The 21333-nt window shown below is 45.4% G+C and overlaps 2 protein-coding genes and 1 pseudogene across 8 annotated transcripts in view; 1 reads left to right on the forward strand and 2 right to left on the reverse strand.

Moving 5' to 3' along the window:
* UGGT1 (UDP-glucose glycoprotein glucosyltransferase 1) overlaps positions 1-10068 on the forward strand; it is a 191545-nt gene extending 181477 nt beyond the window's left edge. For all 4 annotated transcript variants that reach the window (XM_070423223.1, XM_070423222.1, XM_070423221.1 and 1 more), the window contains 3 exons: positions 7435-7551; positions 7834-7987; positions 9310-10068. In XM_070423223.1, coding sequence (XP_070279324.1) covers positions 7435-7551; positions 7834-7987; positions 9310-9335 — 297 coding nt within the window. In that variant the 3' untranslated portion in view covers positions 9336-10068. The remainder of the gene's footprint in view (positions 1-7434; positions 7552-7833; positions 7988-9309) is intronic.
* The window catches only part of HS6ST1 (heparan sulfate 6-O-sulfotransferase 1), a 65370-nt gene continuing 47511 nt past the window's right edge, over positions 3475-21333 (reverse strand). Inside the window, exon 3 of one of the 4 annotated variants that reach the window (XR_011472444.1) lies at positions 3475-6209. The gene's annotated coding sequence lies outside the window, so the exon portion shown is untranslated. The other 3 variants (XR_011472445.1, XR_011472448.1, XR_011472446.1) reach the window with 3 other exon arrangements.
* On the reverse strand, positions 16147-19902 carry LOC139015400 (peroxisomal acyl-coenzyme A oxidase 1 pseudogene; annotated as a pseudogene).

Consider the following 21333-nt stretch of genomic DNA (forward strand, 5'->3'; position numbering starts at 1 on the left):
CGATGGGGAGGTTGCAGCGCCACCCCCTGTCATGCACAGAGCAGGGCCGATCAGGGGGTTGGGGCACTGCCCCCTGTCACTCACAGAGCAGGGCCCATCAGGGGGTTGAGGAGCTCCCCCCTGTCACACACAGAGCAGGGCGGATCAGGGGGTTGGGGCGCTGCACCCTGTCACACTCAGGGCAGGGCCAATGGGGAGGTTATGGCTCTACCCTGTCACACACAGAGCAGGGCCCATGGGGGCGGGGGGGCGCGGGCGCCGCACCCTGTCACACACAGAGCAGGGCCCATCAGGGGGTTGGGGAGCTCCCCCCTATCAGGCACAGAGCAGGGCTGATCAGGGGGGTGGGCTGCCTTCCCCTGTCATAACAGAGCAGGGCAGATAGGGAGGTTGTGGCCCCGCCCCCTTTCACACACAGAGCCACAGGGCGATCAGGGGGTTTGGGCGCTGCCCCCTGTCACGCTGATCCCGGTGCCGGGAGCCTCTCTGCTCTGCTGATCCCGGTGCCGGGAGGCATATTACCCTTTTACTATATAGGATAGAGGCCTGGTGCACGGGTGGGGGCTGGCTGGTTTGCCCTGAAGGGTGTCCTGGATCAGGGTGGGGGTCCCCACTGGGGTGCCTGGCCAGTCTGGGTGAGGGGCTGAGGGCTGTTTTCTGGGTGGCGAGTGACTGAAGCTCCCAACCACTCCTTGTTTTCTTCTTTTTTTTTTTTTTTTTAATTCTGGGCCAGCTTTAGCTCTGAGGCCTCGCTACTGAAAACATCGATACAATGTTTCGGTCCGGCTGGGTTTCAGTCCGGCTGGTTTCTGGGGTTTTGTTTACCTTCTTATTTGCAACATAGTACATAGTTGCTTAGACTTGCAGCTGAGAGGTCGGCAAGTGAGGCAGGGAACGTTGGAGTCCGCAGCAAGCAAGCCTCATGCTCGCTTCAGTGCCTGGCTGCCGGCCGCCATCTTGGCTGACAGTTAATTTGCATATACTCACTGATTAGCCAATGAAAAGGGTATCGGTCGTACACTAATTACCATGTTTCTCTTTTATTAGTGTAGATACTAGGGGCCCAGTGCACAAATTTGTGCACCAGTGGGGTCCCTCGGCCTGGCCTGCGAGATCAGGCCGAAACTGGCTCTTTGACATCCCCCGAGGGGTCCCAGATTGCGAGAGGGCACAGGCCAGGCCGAGGGACCCCACCGGTGCACAATCGGGGCCAGGGAGGGATGTGGGAGGTTGGCCAGCCGGGAAGGGACCAGGGGAGGGCTCCAGGGTATGTCTGGCCCATGTCTCGCTCAGTCTTGATCAGCCAGACCCCAGCAGCAAGCTAACCTACTGGTTGGAGCATCTGCTCCCTTGTGGTCAGTGCATGTCATAGCGACTGGTCGACCTGTCAACTGTCTTCCCCGTGGTGGTCAGTGCATGTCATAGTGAGCGGATGAGCAGCCTTAACGTATCATTAGCATATTATGCTTTTATTGGTTGAACAGCCAACCAGTCAACCAGACACTTAGCATATTAGGCTTTTATTATATAGGATAGATAAACAGTATGCTAGAAGCCCAATCAGGCCAGGTCGGCTGGGGGGAGGGGCTGCAGGCAGTTGGCCGGCTGGCCCCAACCCCTGGTCGAGCTCCAGGTTGAACTCCCAGTCGAGGGGACAATTTGCATATTAGCCTTTTACCTTTTATTATAAGGATTCTTTGTTAACTATGTTGTAAAATTTCCTTCTTTGACTCTCTTAAAGGGATCTTTTGTAGTCCCACTGGTCAGTATTTTCCTTTATGGTTAATGCTTTTTAACTCTTGCTAAGGTCATGTAGATTATATATATATATTATTGATTTCAAAGAGGAAGGGAATGGGAGAGAGAGATAAAAACATCAGTGATGAGAGAGAATCATTGATTAACTGCTTCATGGACACCTTCTACTAGGGATCGAGCCTGCAACCCTGCTATGTGCCCTGATTGGGTTCATAGGTCGACATACAATCACTGAGCCACACCAGGCAGGCCATGTAGATGTTTTTTTATATGTGCCTTATTTTTCTTTTATATTTAGATCTTTATTCCAGTAGAAATTTGTTTTTTGTATGGTGTGAGATAAGAGTTCAATTTTCATTCTTTATGTGCGCACAGCATGATTTTCTTCTTTAATGAAACATGCTGTTCAACAGTGCCATCTTTGTCAGATATGAAGTACTCATGGATTTGGTTCTTGGCTCTCTATTTTATTCCATTGGTCTGTTTGTCTATCTCATACCGATACTAAAAATATTCCAATTCCTGTAGCTTTATAATGAGCCTTGATTTCTAGTAATTCAGATACTCCTGCCTCATTCTTTTTCAAGAAAGTCTTACAGTATTCTTTGTCTTTTGTTTCCCTATATATATTTGAGAATTAGATTGTCAGGGTCAGGAGGGGAAAAAACATTTGCTAGGATTTTATATTTGGGTTGTGTTTAATTTCACTCAATAAGTTTTCTTCATAGAGATCTTGTACATCTTGTTAGAGTTATTTTTTAAAACTTATTTTTTTGTTTGTTGCTAGTATCTTTGATTTTTGTTCATTGGTGTAGTCAGTTACCTTGCCAATCTGTATATACTTTTGTGTTTTTTATTTACATAATATTATCTACAAATGATAATTTTACCCTTTTTTACAATCTTACATTTAAAGATTTTCTTTCATGCTTTTTCTATTTGCTAAGACTTCAATATTGTTGAATAGAAATGTTGATGATGGACATTCTTGAATCAAAAGGAAAGTTTTCAGTGTTTCAGCACTAAGCATTGTGTTTGCTGTACTTGTTCTGTAGGTACCTCTCATTCAGATTAAGAAAGTTCCTTGTATTCCTAGTTTGCTGCTCTTTTTAAAAAAATCTCTTATGTTAAATTTTGCATGTTTTTAATTATATTTTTCTTTTATCCTGTAATGTAGTTATTTACTCAGTATAATTTCTGAAATATATTACAATGTCGTCATGATTTACTACTCTTTTGTATATGTTCCTGAACTCTCTGTGCTGGTGTTAGTTTAAGAAATTTGCATTTATGTTTTTGTGTGACATTGGCTTGTAACATCCCTGTCAGGTTTTGATAACAAGCCTATCTATGTTGGCTTAATAAAATGAGGTATGTTTTGTTCTTTTTCATTTAATTGATTGGATTATTTATTTCTTAAATGTTTGGTGGAATTCACTAGTGTAAGTTGTATCTAAATGTCCTAGCATATTGTCACTGAGTTGTTTGTACTAAATTTTCATCTTTCTTATTGAGATATAATTTATATACAATGACATGGTTAAGTATACTGTTTAATAAGTATTGAAATATGCATATCAACAGCCAGAATGTTTTCATCACACCAGTTATCTTTTATAAAGTCTGTAGGATCTGTTCATATTTCTTATCTCCCTCTCTCTCTTTCTCTCTCTCTCTCTCTCTCTCCCCCCCCCCCCCTCTTTAATTCTTGGCATTGTTTATTTGTGCTTTCTCTGTATTCCAGCTTAAAATTGATCAGTTTTACTAGTCTTTTCAGAGATTTAGCTTTTAATATTTTTCATCTTGTCTATAGTGTTTTTCTGTTTCACTAATTTCTGTTTGTAAAAGGTCATGGCCAGCGTGGCTTTTGCGTTCAAAGGCTTGGAGAAAGAACTGACGCACAAATTGACACACAAGACGAAATATTAATTATGAAATTATGGGGGGAAGCCAGGGAAGACTCAACTCTAGCAGTCACGTTCAGCTGAGTCTCCCTTCCGTCTGCTTTTATTTACTAGAATACACAGTTGCCTTTTAGGATTGCAAACAGACATATCAATGGTAATGTTTAGTAAACAGTAAGATTGTCAGGTTTTGGGGGAGTTTGCTTTAGGCCATTGAGTCAGCAGTAGGTAATAAAATGTAAATATTCACCCTGTGAATATCAAAAGGAGTACCAGCCAGCCTTCTGCTGGACTCCTCACATTTATATTAATTACTGTTCATCTTTGTTTCCAGCATCTGTTTATTATTTACCTTTTATTTAATTTCATTTTTTCTAATTTATTGAGATAGATGTTTAGTTCATTATTTTTAGTCTTTTCTAATACATGCATGAAAATTTCAAGTTTTGCCTCAGCAAGACTTTGGCTGCATTCCACACGGTTTCTATGTGGTAATCCCGTATCGTTTGATTCAGTATGTTTCTAGTTTCCATTGTGATTTCTTCTTTGACTCATGAGTTGGAGAAGTGACCTCAAATACACGGGGATTTTCCCGTTATATGTATAGTTTTTATGCAATGCTCACTTTACTCAGGGGTCTGGATGAGAACCTGCAGTGTCTCTGAGTGCGCCTGCGCTGTGCTGGGGCCGTGAGTTCAGCGTGAAAACCGACGGCACGCTCCACTGTCTCCAAAGAAAGCGTGAGTGGGCATCTCGGAGGAAAGGAGCTCTGCGCCCACAGGCATAAGCCTTCGGCCCCCAAGCTGCTGCCAGGTGGTGTGCTCACCCCCAAAGCCTCTGAGCTCTCCATTTAGGTCGTCACCCGATGATGCCGTCACCCTCAGCCAGCCACTTCTGCGCGCAGCCTGGGCTCCGGCCTCTCCAAAGAGGGCTCCCCTGAGCCTCAGCGCCGCCCTCTCGGGGTGCAGAGGCACCATCTTCCGGGGCCCCTTCCCATACTCACACCTGGCCCTTGGTTGGCCCAGGTGGGACTGCTGTGCCCACCTGCAACTTTGCAGCGGCCTCCACATGACTGTCCGCCCTGCAGCTGTAGGGGTGCGGGCGCTGAGCCCTCCCTCGTCCCCTGTGCACAAGGCCATCGTTGTTAATGATGCCATCTTCCAGCTCCTTCCATCCTCTCGCAAGCGGGGCCCTGCCCTGGGCGGGGCGGGCTTCCTGGGGGCAGCCCCCCCACGCATGGGCGCTGCCCCGCACCGACTTGCTCTGACAAAACGTTGAAATGGTGGCGGCCTTCCGCTGTGGTTTTGTTCCTAATTTCTGGCTCATTTGCGCTCTGATCTGAGCATGTATTCCATGTGACTTCAGGCACTGAAGTTGACTGAGATTTGCTTTTTGACTCAGATATGGTCAGTCTGGATAAACAATTCATCTGGTTTTATCTGTAGTCGTTAGGTGTAATGATTTTCCATATGTGCTCAGGGCCAGTTTAGCAGTATGTTACGTGTTTTATGTCTCTTTTTTTTCTATTAGTTACTGAGAAATTGTTTTAAGATCTTTTTCTGTACTGTGAAATCTTTCTCGTTCTTGGTTTTGTCAAGTTTTGCTTTACGATTTTGAGACTGTTATTGAGTGGCTAGAAACTTAGAAGTCTTATATGTATTTTTGACAAATTAACTTTTTATTATCTCTGGTAATACCTTTTTAATTTTTCTTTTTGGGCCTTAAAGTGTGCTTATTCTAATATATAGTCTTCCTTTCAGTTAGGGTTACATTGTATTTTTTTTTAATCCTTTATTTTCAATCTTTCTCTACCCTTATATTTTAGTTCTGTTTTTTTTTTGTTGTTTTTTTTTTCACAAATAGCTTGTATCTGTTTTTTCTTTCATTTGGTGTGACAATCATTTAATTGGAACATTTAGCCCATTTATATAAGTACCCATAAGTTTGTCTTTTCTATATTACTCCTACTTATTACATATGTCCTATGTTTCCTTTTTCTCCTTAGTCCGTTTCTTTCAGATTGAGAGTTTTAATATCATTTTCCCTCGATTAAACTATACACTTTTTTACAATTCTTTCAATGACTATTCTACCAATTATAGTATTATGTCTGACTTTCCAATATTAATTATTTGGTATATTTTACCCACCTACCACACAGTGCAAAACAATTGGGAAGTTTGATCTCAGATTTTAGCATGAACAAAAGAATCACCTGGAGAACTTCCCAGAGCCTGACTCCTGGATCCCGTTGGCGCAGGGGGCTCATAAATGAGTGGCTGGGCCTGCGAGTCGCCTTCCTCTCCAGCTCCCCTGCTGCGAGTCTGCCTGCTCCTACCTGGCCGCCTTGCTGCCTCGCGTTGACACCTCTCTGACTTGAATCCTCAGAAGTAGTCCTGGATCAGCACAGTCAGTGTCTAGATTCAGCTTTATTATAAAGGTGCCCTCTGGTTACTCTTCATTCTTCCCTGTATTTCTGGGCTTCTATAAAGGGTCATTTTTCATCTGCCTGAAGAATATTCTTTAATTCCCCTTACAGTGAGTTCACTAGTAAAAAAAAATAAATAACTGGTAAAATATACATAGCATAAAATTTACCATTTTAGTCATTTTTAAGTGTACAACTCAGTGGCATTAAGTACCTTCATAGTGTTGTGTAACTGTCCATCTCCAGAACTTTTTTATCCTCCCAAACAGAAACCGTGCACCAAAGAGTAATCCCCGCCCTCGCCAGTTTGGTTCAGTGGACAGAGCGTCAGCCTGTGGACTAAAGGGTCCCAGGTACATGCCCGGTTGCAGGCTCAATCCCCAGTAGGGGCCGTGCAGGAGGCAGCCGATCAGTGATTTTCTCTCATCATTGATGTTTCTATCTCTCTTTCTCCCTCTCCCACCCTCTCTGAAATCAATAAAACTATATTTTTTAAAAAAGAGTAATCCTCCTTTTCTCCTTGTAACCGCTAGTCTATTTTCTGTCTCTATGAATTTGCCTATTTACGTACTTTTGGAATCATAAAATATTTTTCCTTTTGTATCTGGCTTATTTCATTTGGCATATGTTCAAGGTTCATTCACATGACAGCATGTATCAGAGTTTTCTTCCTGTCCAGATCGAATGACATTTCATTGCTTGCATGCACCATGTTGTGTTTATCCATCTGTTGATGGACATGTGGCTTATTTCTATCTTTTGACTATTGTGGGTAATGCTTCTATGAACATTGACAGACAGGCATCTGTTGGAGTCCCTGCTTTCAGTTCTTTTGTGTACATACCTGGAGTGGAATTGCTGGCTCATAATGGAACGTTTTATTGTTTCAAACTCAAAAGGTTTCCAGAGTAAAAAAGCTTCAAAGCATAGGTACAGTTGGCTAGAAAACATGTGGGCTCCATCCATATGGGATTAGGCCTCAGGAGGACAAGATGAATTCAGAGTTTACATTAAGCAAAACTGAATAGTGAGAGCCCTACTCTATTTTCAGTTGACCCTCAAAAGGCAGTAGTACTTTTTCTTAGAAGTGCCCTCATGGTGGAAGGTCTAGGTGCAGGCTATTAGATGTTTTGAGGATTCTCTAAACTTTGTGGTTTTAAAAAACACCATAAGTAAGTATTTTAGCTTTTCTAAGGTTTTTAGTAAGCACCCTTTCAGTTCTGAAAATTTGTGACTGGCATGTATTATGTAATGAGCAGCTAACATCACTAATTTGCTATGCATTTATTTAAATTTCCCCCAGAACTTTACATTGTTGTATTGTTGTTGTTTTTTACCAAATAGGATTTGCCCAATAACATGATCCATCAGGTGCCAATTAAATCGCTCCCTCAAGAATGGCTGTGGTGCGAGACGTGGTGTGATGACACCTCTAAGAAAAGGGCCAAAACCATTGACTTGGTAAGCTGGCTGCCTCTCCTGCCTATCCCAGGGTGTGTGACAGACAGTTCCTGGGGCACAGAGTCTCACTTAGTCCGTCTCTGCAGCGTAGGTTTAGGGAGCGCAGGGCACAGCCCTCCTGTGTGTGCGGCTGTCCCAGCAGCCAGGCCCTGCCCTGCTCTGCTCTGCTGACAGGCCTTGGGTCCAGCAAGGGCCTGGAGCAGAAACACCTTTGAGCTCTCAATGATGCTCCCTTTCTCCAGCTCCACTGAAGCATGTATGTCATTTTACTGGTTTTCACAGTGTAATAACCCAATGACCAAAGAGCCCAAGCTGGAGGCAGCTGTTCGCATTGTCCCCGAGTGGCAGGACTATGACCAGGAAGTCAAGCAGCTGCAGATCCGCTTCCAGGAGGAGAAAGCAGCGGCGGCCCCGGGGAAGGAGCCACTCGCAGACGGTAGGCGGCTTGGCTTCGGGAAGGATGCTCCGCACGTCTGGTTTCTGGCGGCTGCAGACAACAGGAGAGCGGCCTCTGTTTGGATGCCGTCCAGTGTGTTCCTCACTCCCTCAGTCTCACCTCCAAACAGGAGTCGCCACCCACGCAGTCGCTGCCTTTTCTTTCCTTTTTTTGAGAAAGGGTGCTTTCCTTGTATTGTTGTTATTTAGGTTCAGGAGTTTTGTGATACAGAAGCCAAACCTGACATTAGATTGAAATCTCTTGCCAGATCCCTTGGTTTTTCATGACGCTGTCCAGGCACTAGTGAGTGAGCACATTCAGGACCAGCAAATGTGCTTGTCTGTGACTCAGGCCACAGTGGAGAGCCCGTCTGCATGCCGGCCTCGCTCTGATGTGTCTCCTTGAACCCTGGCCATTAGAAAAAGTTGTTAGAACACTGTGTAGCCTTCTGTGAACTGCTAAGCTGAATTCTGGACTTAACACTTATACAGCTCAAAATTAATTGTAAAAAAGCAATTACAGAACATGGATCTTGAGCGATTCACCCAAACATCCTGAAGATTATATCATGATATTGAATATCACAGCTTAAAAGGTTGGATATTTAAGATAAGAATAATTCGAATTCATTGGTAAAACTTTAAGGATTTCCATAGATGGGCAAAGAACGTAGACATCCTGTTCAAGTAAGAGGGAAACACATAATGAGTGAATTTGAAGAAACAGTAGGGAGGTGACAGGAACCTTATGAAGATATTCTAACCAGGGAAGCTGTTCATTCCGACACAGCCAGTGGGCCTGGCCCGCATGCTCTCGCTGTCCTTGCCACAAAGCAGCAAGCTGTCCTCAGGTGGCTCCCAGGGTCTGCCTCAGTAATTCCTCTCTCTCAGAGTCACCTCCAAGAATCATTCAACAGAAGAAAAAGTTATGGAGAAATTACTTTACAAACATTGATAAGCCAAAGGTATTGAAAACAGCTTAAACATCCAAGCATACCAGTAGAGATGGTGAATGAGCTACATAGGAAGATGTTTATTAAATGAAAAAGGAAGGCTCCTTACTGAAATAGTGCATTTTACTGGAAGTAAATACTGTACTTTGAAAACAGTTCCTATTGTGTAGGGATATGCAGGTAGTTTCCTTGTAAAAATATAAATGTCTTTTTTTATTTTGTTTTTGCTTTCAAGCACATCAAACCAAAGTTTCTAAACATTTAAAAAGAGATAAAATGGAGGTGTGGGCACAAATAATAGGTCATAGTACTAGAACATGCCCAGTCTGTATTTTATAACTTTCTTTGCAATTATTGTCTTTTTCTATAGGACCTCAGACTCATGAAGAATTATAATCTGCAGAGAAGGATAGGAAATCGCACCATTTGAAAAACACTTTTTATACTAAACGCTCGTTTTTTCTGACCTGTCTATACAACTGCTGATGACTTGGCTGGGCTGGTGCCCAGCACCTTTTGATTCGGAGCATTTGCCTTGGATGTGGCGGCTCTGGGTCTCTGGAGTGAAGACTCTCGTGGGTTTGTACCTCAGAGGAAGACCAGTGGCTGAGCTTCGGGGACTCTGTAAAGAGCAGTCTTCTAACCAGAAGGGGAAACGGCCAAGGCACGGGGCGGGGGGGGGGGGGGGGGGGTGCCCAGGGTGGGGGTAGCAAGCCCTGTGCGCCCCATCCTGGGCACCGGCAGCCAGGCCCCTCTGCCTCCTCGCCTGCCTTGCTGATGGCACCCAAGCCCGCCCTGCAGCCTGGGTCGTGCCCACGCCCTGCACCTCGAGGTTTGCGCCTGAGCCCTGCCCTGCTGTCTCCCAGCATCCTTGCAGCGTGGAATGAGACCCAGCCAGCAAGTGTGTCGTCAGGGTGGGCTCGGGACCAGTTAATTGCTACAGGATGGGGTGGGTTAGGGCGAGAGGAAAACATGAGGAGTAGAAGGCTTGGGGCGTGCCGGGGAAGTGAGAAGAGGGAATGGGCTGTTCTCTTGTAAACCATCAGAACCATTGTGACTAATTTGAAATGAAAACCTTCTGTTCCCACCCAGCTTCACTGAATATTTTAGGTAATTCTTTTGTAAACAGTTTTTGTATTTGTGCAAGTATTTGCTTTTTCCCCATTTTCTAAACATTGATTGGAAACAGCCATAGTGAGCCCCAGGGGCCTGGGCTGCCCCGGGAGACACTTTGTCATCTCCCTCATGGCCTCTGAGGACTTTTCCCTCAGACACAGGGAAGTTGGCTTCCATTTTCTCTACTAAAGATTCTGACATCTGAGACCAGGAGAGGTTTGGACTGTGACTTCATGTTCTTTAGACACTGTGCCTACTCCTGCTAGCTCCACGCTGGGGCAGCCTTTGGCTCTCCCCGCCCTGACTTCACATGGTGGCATCTTGAAGCCACATGAACCCTTTAGTCATTGAGTGACCTGTGCTGGGAGGCCTGTGCTGGGAGGCCTGGGCAGCCTGTGCTGGGAGGCCTGAGCTGGGAGGCCTGGGCAGCCTTGTGCTGGGAGCCGGCGGAGCTGGCAGGCTCCCATGCAGAGGCTGATGGTGCGCTGGTGGTCTGTGGTGGACGGTTCCAGGTCGCCCTCAGCTTCCCAGCCGCAGGCGACAGCAGCAGTAGCACAGCCACGGGCTCATATTTGCCTGCTTGTTAAAAATAAGAGGAGGGGTGCACATGGATAGCTAAGCCAGGTAGTATTAATTTGTAACCTTTTTTTAAAAACCTAAGTCTTATGACAAATATCAAGTAATTTGTCATTTCTGTATTCACGTGCAAAAGGTAGCTTAGGAGTCTCTCAAGCTCTGACAGAGCTTTGGAGTTTGCTCTATAACCCCAGTAAGCATGGCGGGGGCCGGGGGAACAGGCCAAGCCTGCAAGTGTCCTGGGAGTCACTGCAGCACCAGGCCCCGCCCAGCTCCTCAAGGTCTCGTGTATGGAGAGAGCAAGAAACGCTTCTTCAGCTTCATCTTAGATTCCTTTAAGCTGCTCAAGGCTTCCGCTGCTGCCTCTTCTGTCTATGGCCCTGGGCAGAACTTCATTTCCCCAGTTCATTTTCTGGGAGATTGAGCAGAAATACTAAAGTCACTGGGATGTGCTTTTTGCTGCTGGTTCCCATGGGCCCTGAGCCAGACCACCTTCTCCGGGCCTTTCTACCAGGTCTCGTGTGTAGCATGTGAGGGGCACAGTGTGAAATCTGTTTCTGTGTGGCCTCAGTGCCCCTTACTGCCACACCCTGCACGAGGTCTTTTTTTTTATTTTATTTTTTTTATTTTATTTTATTTTATTGATTTCTTACAGAGAGGAAAGGGAGAGAGATAGAGAGTCAGAAACATCTATGAGAGAGAAACATCGATCAGCTGCCTCCTGCACACCCCCTACTGGGGATGTGCCCGCAGTCAAGGTACATGCCCTTGACCGGATTCGAACCCGGGACCCTTCAGTCCGCAGGCTGATGCTCTGTCCACTGAGCCAAACCAGTCAGGGCGGGGTCTTATTAATATTTGAATTTAAATATGCAAGACGCAACTGGGCTTTCCTTCTGCTGGTAATTCTTGACTCGTGGCATAAGCGTCTTTCAAAAAGAGCCTCTGACTCCAGGAAAGGATGTCGCCACTGACAGCTGGTCGTGGTCAGCTGCATCTGCTGGCGCTGCTGTGTGACAGCTGAGTGCCTTGTGACTGGGAGGCGTGCGAGGGCTCCAAGCACAGGGGTGATTGATGGGAGCAGGGGAGCTCTGGAAACAGTGCCCTGTTTCTAACCACCTGAACGTGACGGAGTTTACCTCTCATGATGCCGTGATGGAAATGTCCTTTCTGAACGAGTGCCAGAAGGATATGAAATCATGTGACTCTTCTGTTCCATAGACAGTGGCACTGGACCGAGCTCAGAGCCCAGGCACACAGCCTGCTACGGGCAGGCCTCTGTTTTGTGTTGAGCTTGTATTCAGTGCTCACACTGAATGGTGGCATGTTCCTTTTCCATAAGATTGACAAAGTGTTGGATCTGTCAAAATGGCATTTCACAGGGGAACAGACACGTCTGTCTGCCCACCACGTGTGCACTCAGCTCTTGGGAGAACAAAGCTTTCACATATACTAAGAAGTGGTTTCCAAGAATGGAGCTTACTGTGCTCTGCTGCCCATAATTCCTCACATCAGGGCCGCTTTGCCTGAGTGGACACTGTAGTCTGGTTGCAGGCTAAGCCCCTGGATGAGGCTGCACCCTGGGGGTGGCAGCAGTTTCCCCCCGAGACTGGTCTGTGCTGGGGAGGAAGGAACCCCGTGGCCTGGAGCTGGGAGTCTGCTTTATGGACACCACCTCATAGCCACGGGGGTACACCGATTCCATCCCCTCCCCTCCCTTCCTCTTCCCTCCCCTCCCCAGACTTGAAAGCAGTCCTTTTCTAAAATTGCCATTAATGATGAAAAGAAAGAATTCAACTCAAGAGTTACAGGGGACAGTATCTAGTGCATTTTTCTGAGTAAAATATTACTATGATATCGGATTTTGTGGAAATGGAAATGTTTTGGTCAAGGCACCTAAGGTTACCACTTTTCCTTGGTAACACAGTGGGGGGTGCATTGTGTGCAAAGTTATTTGAATACATAGACCATTGCTGTGTGATTTTATGATTAGTTTTTTTAAATACTTGATTTGATGGGGAAATGTGGGAGATAATTAGAGTTAATCAACTTAAATATAGCTGCCATGTGTCTAGTTTGGTTGGATAACATTTTGAATTTGAATGCGTGTTTTCCCTGCTTCGTGCAGGAAGGGAAGGGCTCAGTCAGGACTCTGGTCATCATGTGGTCGAGCTCACACCCATGAGACTCGCTCACTCGTGTCATCATTGATCTTCCAAAGCGTCCACAGGACACGAGGTTCTCTTTTGTCATTTGGTCTTTGGTCTCTGCTCTACCACAGAAGGGACACAGGTGGCCTGAGTCCGCGCTCGGGCCCCCCCCTGGGACTGTGCCGACTGTGAAAACCACCACAGGATCAGCCGCGCTGCATGCTCTCCAGAGCCGAGCACAGAGTGGACCCTCCATGGTGATGACACCAGCAAGAAGCCATCTCCTGAGTCTCCCCGTTACTTAGCAACACCCGGGCCGGGTGTGGAAGCTTTAATTGCATAGGATACAAGTTAGGGTCTGAGCGAAGGCCTTCATCCCATCTGTAATCTATGCAATGCCTTACTTATGATTTAGATTTCCAGAGAAATAGGCATAATTTCTCTTCAAAATGAAAGTATGAGAATACATTAACTTAAAGTCAACAATTTGAGAAAAAGATGATCAAGTACCATGTTTGCCAACCAGTTATTGGTATAACAATGTAAACATGGAAAAACAGAAAAATGTTATAATTTTTTAAAAAACTATGTACTCAAAAAACACACCCTTTTTATAAAAACTATTTTACTGTAATTCTGTTCCACTAAATGCAATGTAGGTCCCGGTGCTGCCCTTGAGTGGCACATGCCGTGGGCCCGAGGTGAACTGTGAATGAACCTCCTGCTGCTGTCAGGACAGGAAGGTCTGCTCACACAATAAACGTCTCTTCTTTAGAACTGTGGTTGGTCATCCAGCTCTTACACTCAGGAAGGCAGAGCGTCCGAGCTCAAAGTCCATGCCTTCGCCTGGCAGAAGCAGCAGAGCCCCCAGGAGAGCTTTGCTGACCCTCGAGGCTGGTGGCCGAGCTGGGTCCGGCGGCAACAGTTTTCTCGAGTCAGTCTGGTGCATAGGCCTCTGCTAGGTACCCAGCCTTGCAGGCTGCCCGGGCAGGGTCTGGCAGGCGAGCTGCCCAGCAGCACTAACCATGATGGAAAGGACAGCAGATTTGGAGTTTGAAGATGTGGTCCCTTGTGGCAGGTTCTCATTGGACACTGCAAGCGAGTGTAGTGAGTGCCCTTGCTGAGCTGAAGGTCGTGGGTGGGGACCTTGTGGCTGTGCGAACACACACAGGGCACCTAAGGTGTCGGCAAAGGGGCTTCGTGGTCAGGAAACGCGTCTGCAAGATGATGTTTAAATTGAAACCTGCAGAATAAGAAGGAGTTATCCATGGAGGGGGAGGGAGATGAGGATGGAGGGGAACAAGAGCTACTGTACCTAATTTAGGGAGTCATGTGAACTTCTGTGGCCAGAGCCATGGCAAGGAGAGAATTTCCAGAGAGGGGTCTGAGTTTGATCCCAGGCCATAAGAGGGCCCCTGAGGGGTTTTAAACTGGGTGCCAACATGAATTTTTTTCTTGTAATAATTTTTTAGTTGACTTACAGCAGATGTAGACACGAGTACATAAACATGCACCTTGATAGGTTTTCAAAGTGAACACATTTGTGTACCCGTCACCCAGAAGCCAGGGTTGGGGGCTATAGGGTTGGAGCTCGGAGGGCAGCACCCCAGTTTCCTGTGCTGAGTCATTTCCTCACGCTGCAGAGGACATCTTTCTCCAGTGAACCTTTGCAATCCAGACGGTTTGGGCCTGGGAGAAAAGCAGTCGCCACACCGTGTTGGAAGACCTCGTGCCCTGTCCTGTGGTACATAGCCTAAGGCCAATCAAAGCTGATGACAATCAGACAGCAGGCAGAGGTGGCTCTGTGGAGGCTTTGAGTCTTTGCCTGATCTCCTTCTGGGCCTGGGGCTAGGAAAAGCAGACTCTGGTGCATATCTTGGTCCTTTCAAAAGGCACCCAGCCCCAGAAGAGGGAGCCACAAACTGTGGATTGCTGACAGCTCCAAACAGGGTGCTCAGGGCCAGTCAGAAACAGTGTCTGATATTGTCCCACACTAGAGCCTGGGAGTTGTAACAGATCCACCTAACACACAGACACAAACCCAAACAGGCAACCAAAATGCAGAGGCAAAAAACAACAAAACAAAAAAAAACCTGTAAATGAGAAAAAGATAAATGAAATGTAGAAATGAAATTTATCTAATATAGAGATATAGAGTTCAGAATAATGATGGTAAAGATGCTCAACAGCATGAGAAAAGATACAGTAACTATGAAAAACAAACAAACACGGAAGAATGGCATAGCACTAATAAAGAACACCCTGGAAGGAATACACAGCAGATTAGGGGAATCTGAGAATCAGATTAGTGTATTAGGAGACAGGGTAGAAAAAAAGCACTCTTTCAGAGAATCAAAAAGAAAAAAAAAAAAAACAATGAAAAAACAGGAGGGCAGCTTAAGGGAACTGTGGGACAACATGAAATGTAACAATATTCACATAGTAGGCATGCCAGAAGGGGAAGAAAGTGATCAAGGGATAGAGAACGTGTTTGAAGAAATAATGGCAGAAAAACCTACCTAACCTGGTAAAGGAAAAAGTCACACAATTTCAGGAGGCACAGAGAGTCCCAAGCAAGAGGAACACAAATAGGCCCACACCCAGACACATCATAATTAAAATGACTAAAAATAAAGACAAAGAGAATCTGAAAGGTAGTAAGAGAAAAGTAAACTGTTACCTACAAAGGAGCTCCCATAAGGCTGACACCTGATTTCTCATAAGAAACTACAGGCCAGAAGGGAATGTCATGAAGTGCTCAAGGTGATGGAAAGCAAGGATCTGAAACCAAGATTACTATATCCAGCAAGGCTATCATTCAAAATAGATGGTGAAATTAAGAGCTTCCCAGACAAAAAAGGCTAAAGGCGTTTGTCACCACCAAGTTAACACTACAAGAAATGCTAAAGAGACTGCAACAATGAGAAGACACACACACACACATATATATATATAGAGAGAGAGAGAGAGAGAGAGAGAGAAATATAGGCATACAGAATTAAAATGGCAATAAATAAGTACCTCAATAATAACCTTAAGTTAAATGTATTAAATGCTCCAATCAAAAGGCATGGATGAGAGTGAAGGGATGTATGGGGTTCTCCAGCCATGACCAGCACGGCTAGAGAGCAAATGAATCCTGAATAGGGGCGACTGGGGATTGAGGAAAAGAAAGAGACAGACGCAGAGACAGTGGGTAAAGCTGGGACCAGGTGGGACACTGTTCTCAGATGGAGAGACAGTGACCCAGAGCTACTTCAGCACATTTATTATGTACAGCATGATACCAGGAAGTTTTACTAGAGTTTAAGACAAAGGGAATTGTGCAAAATCATGCTTAAAGATCAAGCTGCAATTCTTCATCCTTTTTTTTTTCAAATTTAGTTTTTTATTAGGTGCATGTATTTCAAACACAGATTATGATTACAGATGTTCATCTGTGGGTAAGGTGCTTAAGCACTGATTGTGAAACAATTCTGTATTTAACAGGTCAATATCCAGTAATTTAAATATTATTTCTCAGAATCTGAACTACTGTCAAGAAATACTCAAATGAGATGAACATGGTGCTTTTTACTTCAATCTTAACACAATTGTCAATTAATCCTCCTGGCGGAGAGAGTAAGGCTTGTGTCGACAGACTAGCATTCCTGCTGGGCCTAAAATTCTCCGATTACTGGGACAGATTTTATGTCAGGTCCTAGGTAGGAATTGATTTCCATGAACTACTTCTTCAAGACAGTTCTAGGACAACCAGCTTCCTGAGGCAGAAACAACTGGTTTCACAGACACCGTTAGCAGGTTAAAAAAATTAAAATCAAGTGATGTGTTGTTTTACATTGATTTTAAGAATAAAACTCATTTAAGAGATACATGTTTACCGTTTACATATAGAATGATTGTGTAAATTAGATTTCAGTTGAAAGTACAATTTAGCAGTTCAGATAAAACTCGTAGAAACATACTGAAAATAAAACCAGATGTACAGTAAGAAACAGATTCTATGCAACTTCCATTTATCCTTCAGCCATAGTTCCAATGATTATATTTTCTGATCCAAAATCAGAACACATGGTTTGCCAAGGGTTTTTCTGTGCTACCAGGGGCGTAAGAGGCAGCCTGAGTGATGCTTTTACTTCTGTCGTGCTGGGTGCTGAAACCTCCAAGCATGTGCATGGTTTAGCCAAAGTGATAGCATATATGAAATCTGGATTGTTCCAGGCTTTCCAGTGAATATGGCTACCAAGTCACAGTAACCGTGACCGAGAGCTCTCCCTATACTTACTCCACCAGGAAGGAATGGTGACTCCTTTCTTCAGCATCTCCTTCAGGAAGTTAGGGGAGGAGGGCGGGAGATCAAACACCAATGATTGAAGTCCCATCACTGCCAAAGGTCCTATGAGATAACTTCACTACCTACCTCTTCCCAAGATGTTGGGGACAAAGGGAGTTGCAGTGCTACTCCAGTGACAATTTAGCGAGCCTTCAAATGGAAGATTCAGTCCCAATTGCACCGGACCATGACCTCGCAGTGGGCCTGTGCCGAAGAAATCCTTGTGTTGGACAAATGCTACTATGAACAATTAGAAAATACGTCAGCAATCAAGGGCAAGCAGAAAGAAAATGTGTCAAGCTGGACTCACACCAAATTTCCTGATTAGTTTATTTCTCCCAATCCGTTTTCTTCGGAACTGCTTTTAAGCCAGGGCCCATGGTGGGAGGGGTAGGGCATTCAGCAGGAAAGCTCAGAAGGGTGCTACCCCACTTTAAAAATACGTTTGCTTAAAAACACTATTATCCAGTGATTAGCAATTAAGAGTGAAAAATTAACTACTTAGTAGTTAAACTTTATGAATTATCAAAAGTTATGGCCTGGGATCAGCAGCGTTACAAAGATAAATCATACTGCATTTCTTAAAGATTTTTCTGAATGCTTAGCGGGTCTCTTTCAGTGTTAATTGCACTTAAAACATTTGTTTTTTCATTTAATCTCTGAAAGCTGGTCATTGTTTTCTTCATTTATAAAGAGGAAAGGGTCCGTTTATCATGTGCTCCAAAGCTCTCTGCATTAGATCAAGATTCCGTGCAGGTCTGTGTGGCAGGTGCAGGGGCGTGGAGGACTGAGGTCGTGACCTTCAGAGCTTGGACTGCAGTGGCTTCAGGTGCTTGTAGAAAGATTCATGGACCTCGGCTTTGTTGAGCGGGGAGGTCCTGGCCCACTTGGACAGGTTCTCATACACGTTGCCATAGTAGCGGCCCAGCACGGAGCCCAGCGACACATCCTGGAAATCAAACGCATCGATGAGCCTAACAGCGTCCGGGCAGATCACGGTCTGTAGCTCCTTGATGCGCTGGTGCACCTGGGTGATCTGAGAGTCTGTCAGGATGTTCTCCTGAAGAAAATCCCCAGCCTTCTGACTGGTCCCGTACAGAGAATACAAGAGGCACAAATTCCTCAAGACGGCCTGGATGGACTTATCTTGAATTTTGAGGAGCTGCTCTGAAAAGAGCCTAACTGTCACATAGTGGCAGTGCACCTCACTAGCTCACACGAGGTCCATGGAAGTCAGGTTCCACGCGACCTCCTTGCTTTTTCTGTGACTCACTTCAGTTTGAAGGTTTTTGGCAGCGATTTCTACTAATCTGGCCGCCCGGAGCTGATAGGCTTCGGTGAGGCTGTGGGGGCTGTCGATGTCCACCATGGTGGGCCACACGGCCACCTGCTGCGGCTGGATGCGCTGACTGGGCAGGTCATTCAAGTAGGACACCATGCCACACACCAGCTTTCCCAAGTGCACCTGGTTGTAACTTTTCATCAGAAACCGGGCGGTCTGCAGCATCATGACGGTGTTTTCTCCCTCGAAGGTCCAGGTCGGGGTGAAGGTGACGTAGATGTTTGGGAGGCCGCTGCAGTGAGAGTAGCCTTGCCCGCCACAGGCCATCCGACAGGCTTCGATGGAGGTGTTAGTCGTCCAGGAGGTGAAAGCCTTCAGCCCGGTGGTGAGGGCATGAAGCTCGGGCAGCTCACTCAGGTCCCCTTGGCCAATGTCTTCATTAATGCGATGATAGGTCTCCTTCATGTAGGCACCTACAAAATGGAAGGCATAGGCAGTGGCCAGCAGTGGGAAGAGTTTATATTGCTGGGTTTGAAAATCCAAAATCTGTGGTTCTGGTTCACCCGGCTTGATTTCCGACTGGTGCCTCACGGCGCTGTATCGGACGGCAATGGTGCAGGCCTTCGCCAGGCTCCGAGCAGCTTTTCCCACGAGGAAGGACCTGATGAACACCATGGTCCCGTAGGTCAGCTTGTTACTCACGGGCTTCACGTGGGTGCCACCAGGCTTCACCTGGGCGTACTTCATCAGCATGTTTTCTCTGGGGATACGATAATGGTCCATCTTCAGGTAGCCATTATCCATCTCATCATAGCCGAATTTGGGGTCAGTGTCGCCAACAGTGATCCCTGGCAAAGGCTTGTGGGTTCCAATTTCACGAATAGGTACAATGAAGGCATGTAATCCATAGCATTTCCCCTGGGTGTAGAGCTGGGCTAGTACTATCACATGATTTGAAGTCTTTCCAAGTCCGCCAGGCCACCACTTGATGGAGGTCACAGTAGGACTATTGAGAATAAACTCCTGAGTTTCAGGGTCATATGTGGCTGTGGTTTCCAAGCCTCACAGATGAGTCCCATGGCCCATCTCTGCCTGGGCGTAAGTGCAATGACCTCCAGGTTCCAGGCGGGCATGAAGAAGCTCTCCTGCTGCTCCGCAGTCGCCTGGTGAAGCAAGGTGGGCAGGAACATGCCCAAGTGGAGATCCAGAGGCGAAGGCCCTGGATGCACAAAGTTTTTAAACCACATGATTTCATCAGGGTCTGAGATGCCAAACTCCCTCATCTTCTTCACCAAGGTGGCACTCTTCCTAACAGCCACCTCGTACCGCTGGCTGCAAGTGAGGAAGTTCAAGTCCTCATGCTTGAAGTCTGGGTCGTTCAGAATCAGGTTCTCGATCTCTCGGCGTCGCCAGGTGTTCTCCGGGCTGCCGTCCAAGATGTGTGTGAGCAGCTAGCTCGGGGCTGAAGCTGGCGGAGGCCCGCTCCCGGCACAGGTCCTGATTCATGGTGACAACCACCGGGAGCAGCAGAGGCCAAGGCAGCAGCGACGAAGATTGTCAGAATCTCCGGCCTGCAATTCTTCATCCTTGTGGCTTTTTGTAATCATCAGGCCTAACTGTACTCTGATCATTGCATCTGCCCCTGGCACCTGGCTGAACTTAGATAATGACACCCACCCCCCGGCACCTGAGCTATAGGTTAGGACTGACAACATTCTTGCCTTTTGGGAAGGTATGTTTTCCAGGAGATGGCTTTGCCGATGCCGCTGGACTCAGCCAATGACCCTCGCTCAGGTGCTCTTCCAGGCGCTCTCTACATCATGGAAAAAAAGTTTACAGGAAAATGGAAATAAAAAACAAAGCTGGAGTAGCAATACTCATATCTAACAAAATAGATTTTAAAATGAAGGCCATCACAAGAGACAACAAAGGTCACTACATAATATTAAAAGGATCCAACAAGAGGATATAACCCTTGTAAACATATGTGCACCCAACATAGGAGCACCTACATATATATACTTCTAGAGGACTTAAGGGACAGAGGGAGAACAATACAGTCATAGTAGGAGACTTTAACACCCCACTGACTTCACTGGATAGATCTTCCAGACAAAAAAAAAATTAACAAAACTGTCATTTTTCTCAGATAACAGAATATTGTACATAGAAAACCCTATAAATTCCACCAAAAAACTACAAGATTTAATAAATGAACATAGCAATGTAGCAGGATACAAAATTAACACCCAGAAATCAATGGCATTTTTATACACCAATAATGAATTCTCAGAAAGAGAAACTAAGCAAACAATCTCATTTACCATTGCAACAACAAAAAAAATAAGATACAAACTTAACCAAGGAGGTAGAAGACTTATATCAGAAAACTACAGGGCATTGGAAAAAAGAGATAGAGGAAGATATAAACAAATGGAAGAATATATCGTGTTCATGGATTGGCAGAATTAACATCATTAAAATATCCATACTACCCAAAGCAATCTAAAGATTTAATGCGATACCTATTAAAATACCTATAGCACATTTCACAGATCTAGGAGAAATACTCCAAAAATGTATATAGAACCAAAAAAGACCCCAAATAGCCGCAGCAATCTTGAGAAAGAAGAACAAAGTTGAAGGTATCACAATAACAGATATGAAGTTATACTACAAAGCCACCATAATCAAAACAGCCTGGTATTGGCACAAAAACAGGCATATAGATCAATGGAACAGAACAGAAACCTCAGAAATTGACCCAAGCCATTATGCTCAATAATATTTGACAAAGGAGGCAAGAGTATATAGTCTCTTTAATAAATGATGTTGGGAAAATTGTACAGACACATGCAAAAAAATGAAACTAGACCACCAACTTACACCATAACAAGAATAAACTCAAAATGGATAAAAGACATAAAAGTAAGTCAG

This window comes from Myotis yumanensis, unplaced genomic scaffold, assembly GCF_028538775.1.
Source record: "Myotis yumanensis isolate MYYU_CA2020_CCGP unplaced genomic scaffold, mMyoYum1.0.hap1 SCAF_8, whole genome shotgun sequence".
In the NCBI taxonomy this organism is placed as follows: domain Eukaryota; kingdom Metazoa; phylum Chordata; class Mammalia; order Chiroptera; family Vespertilionidae; genus Myotis; species Myotis yumanensis.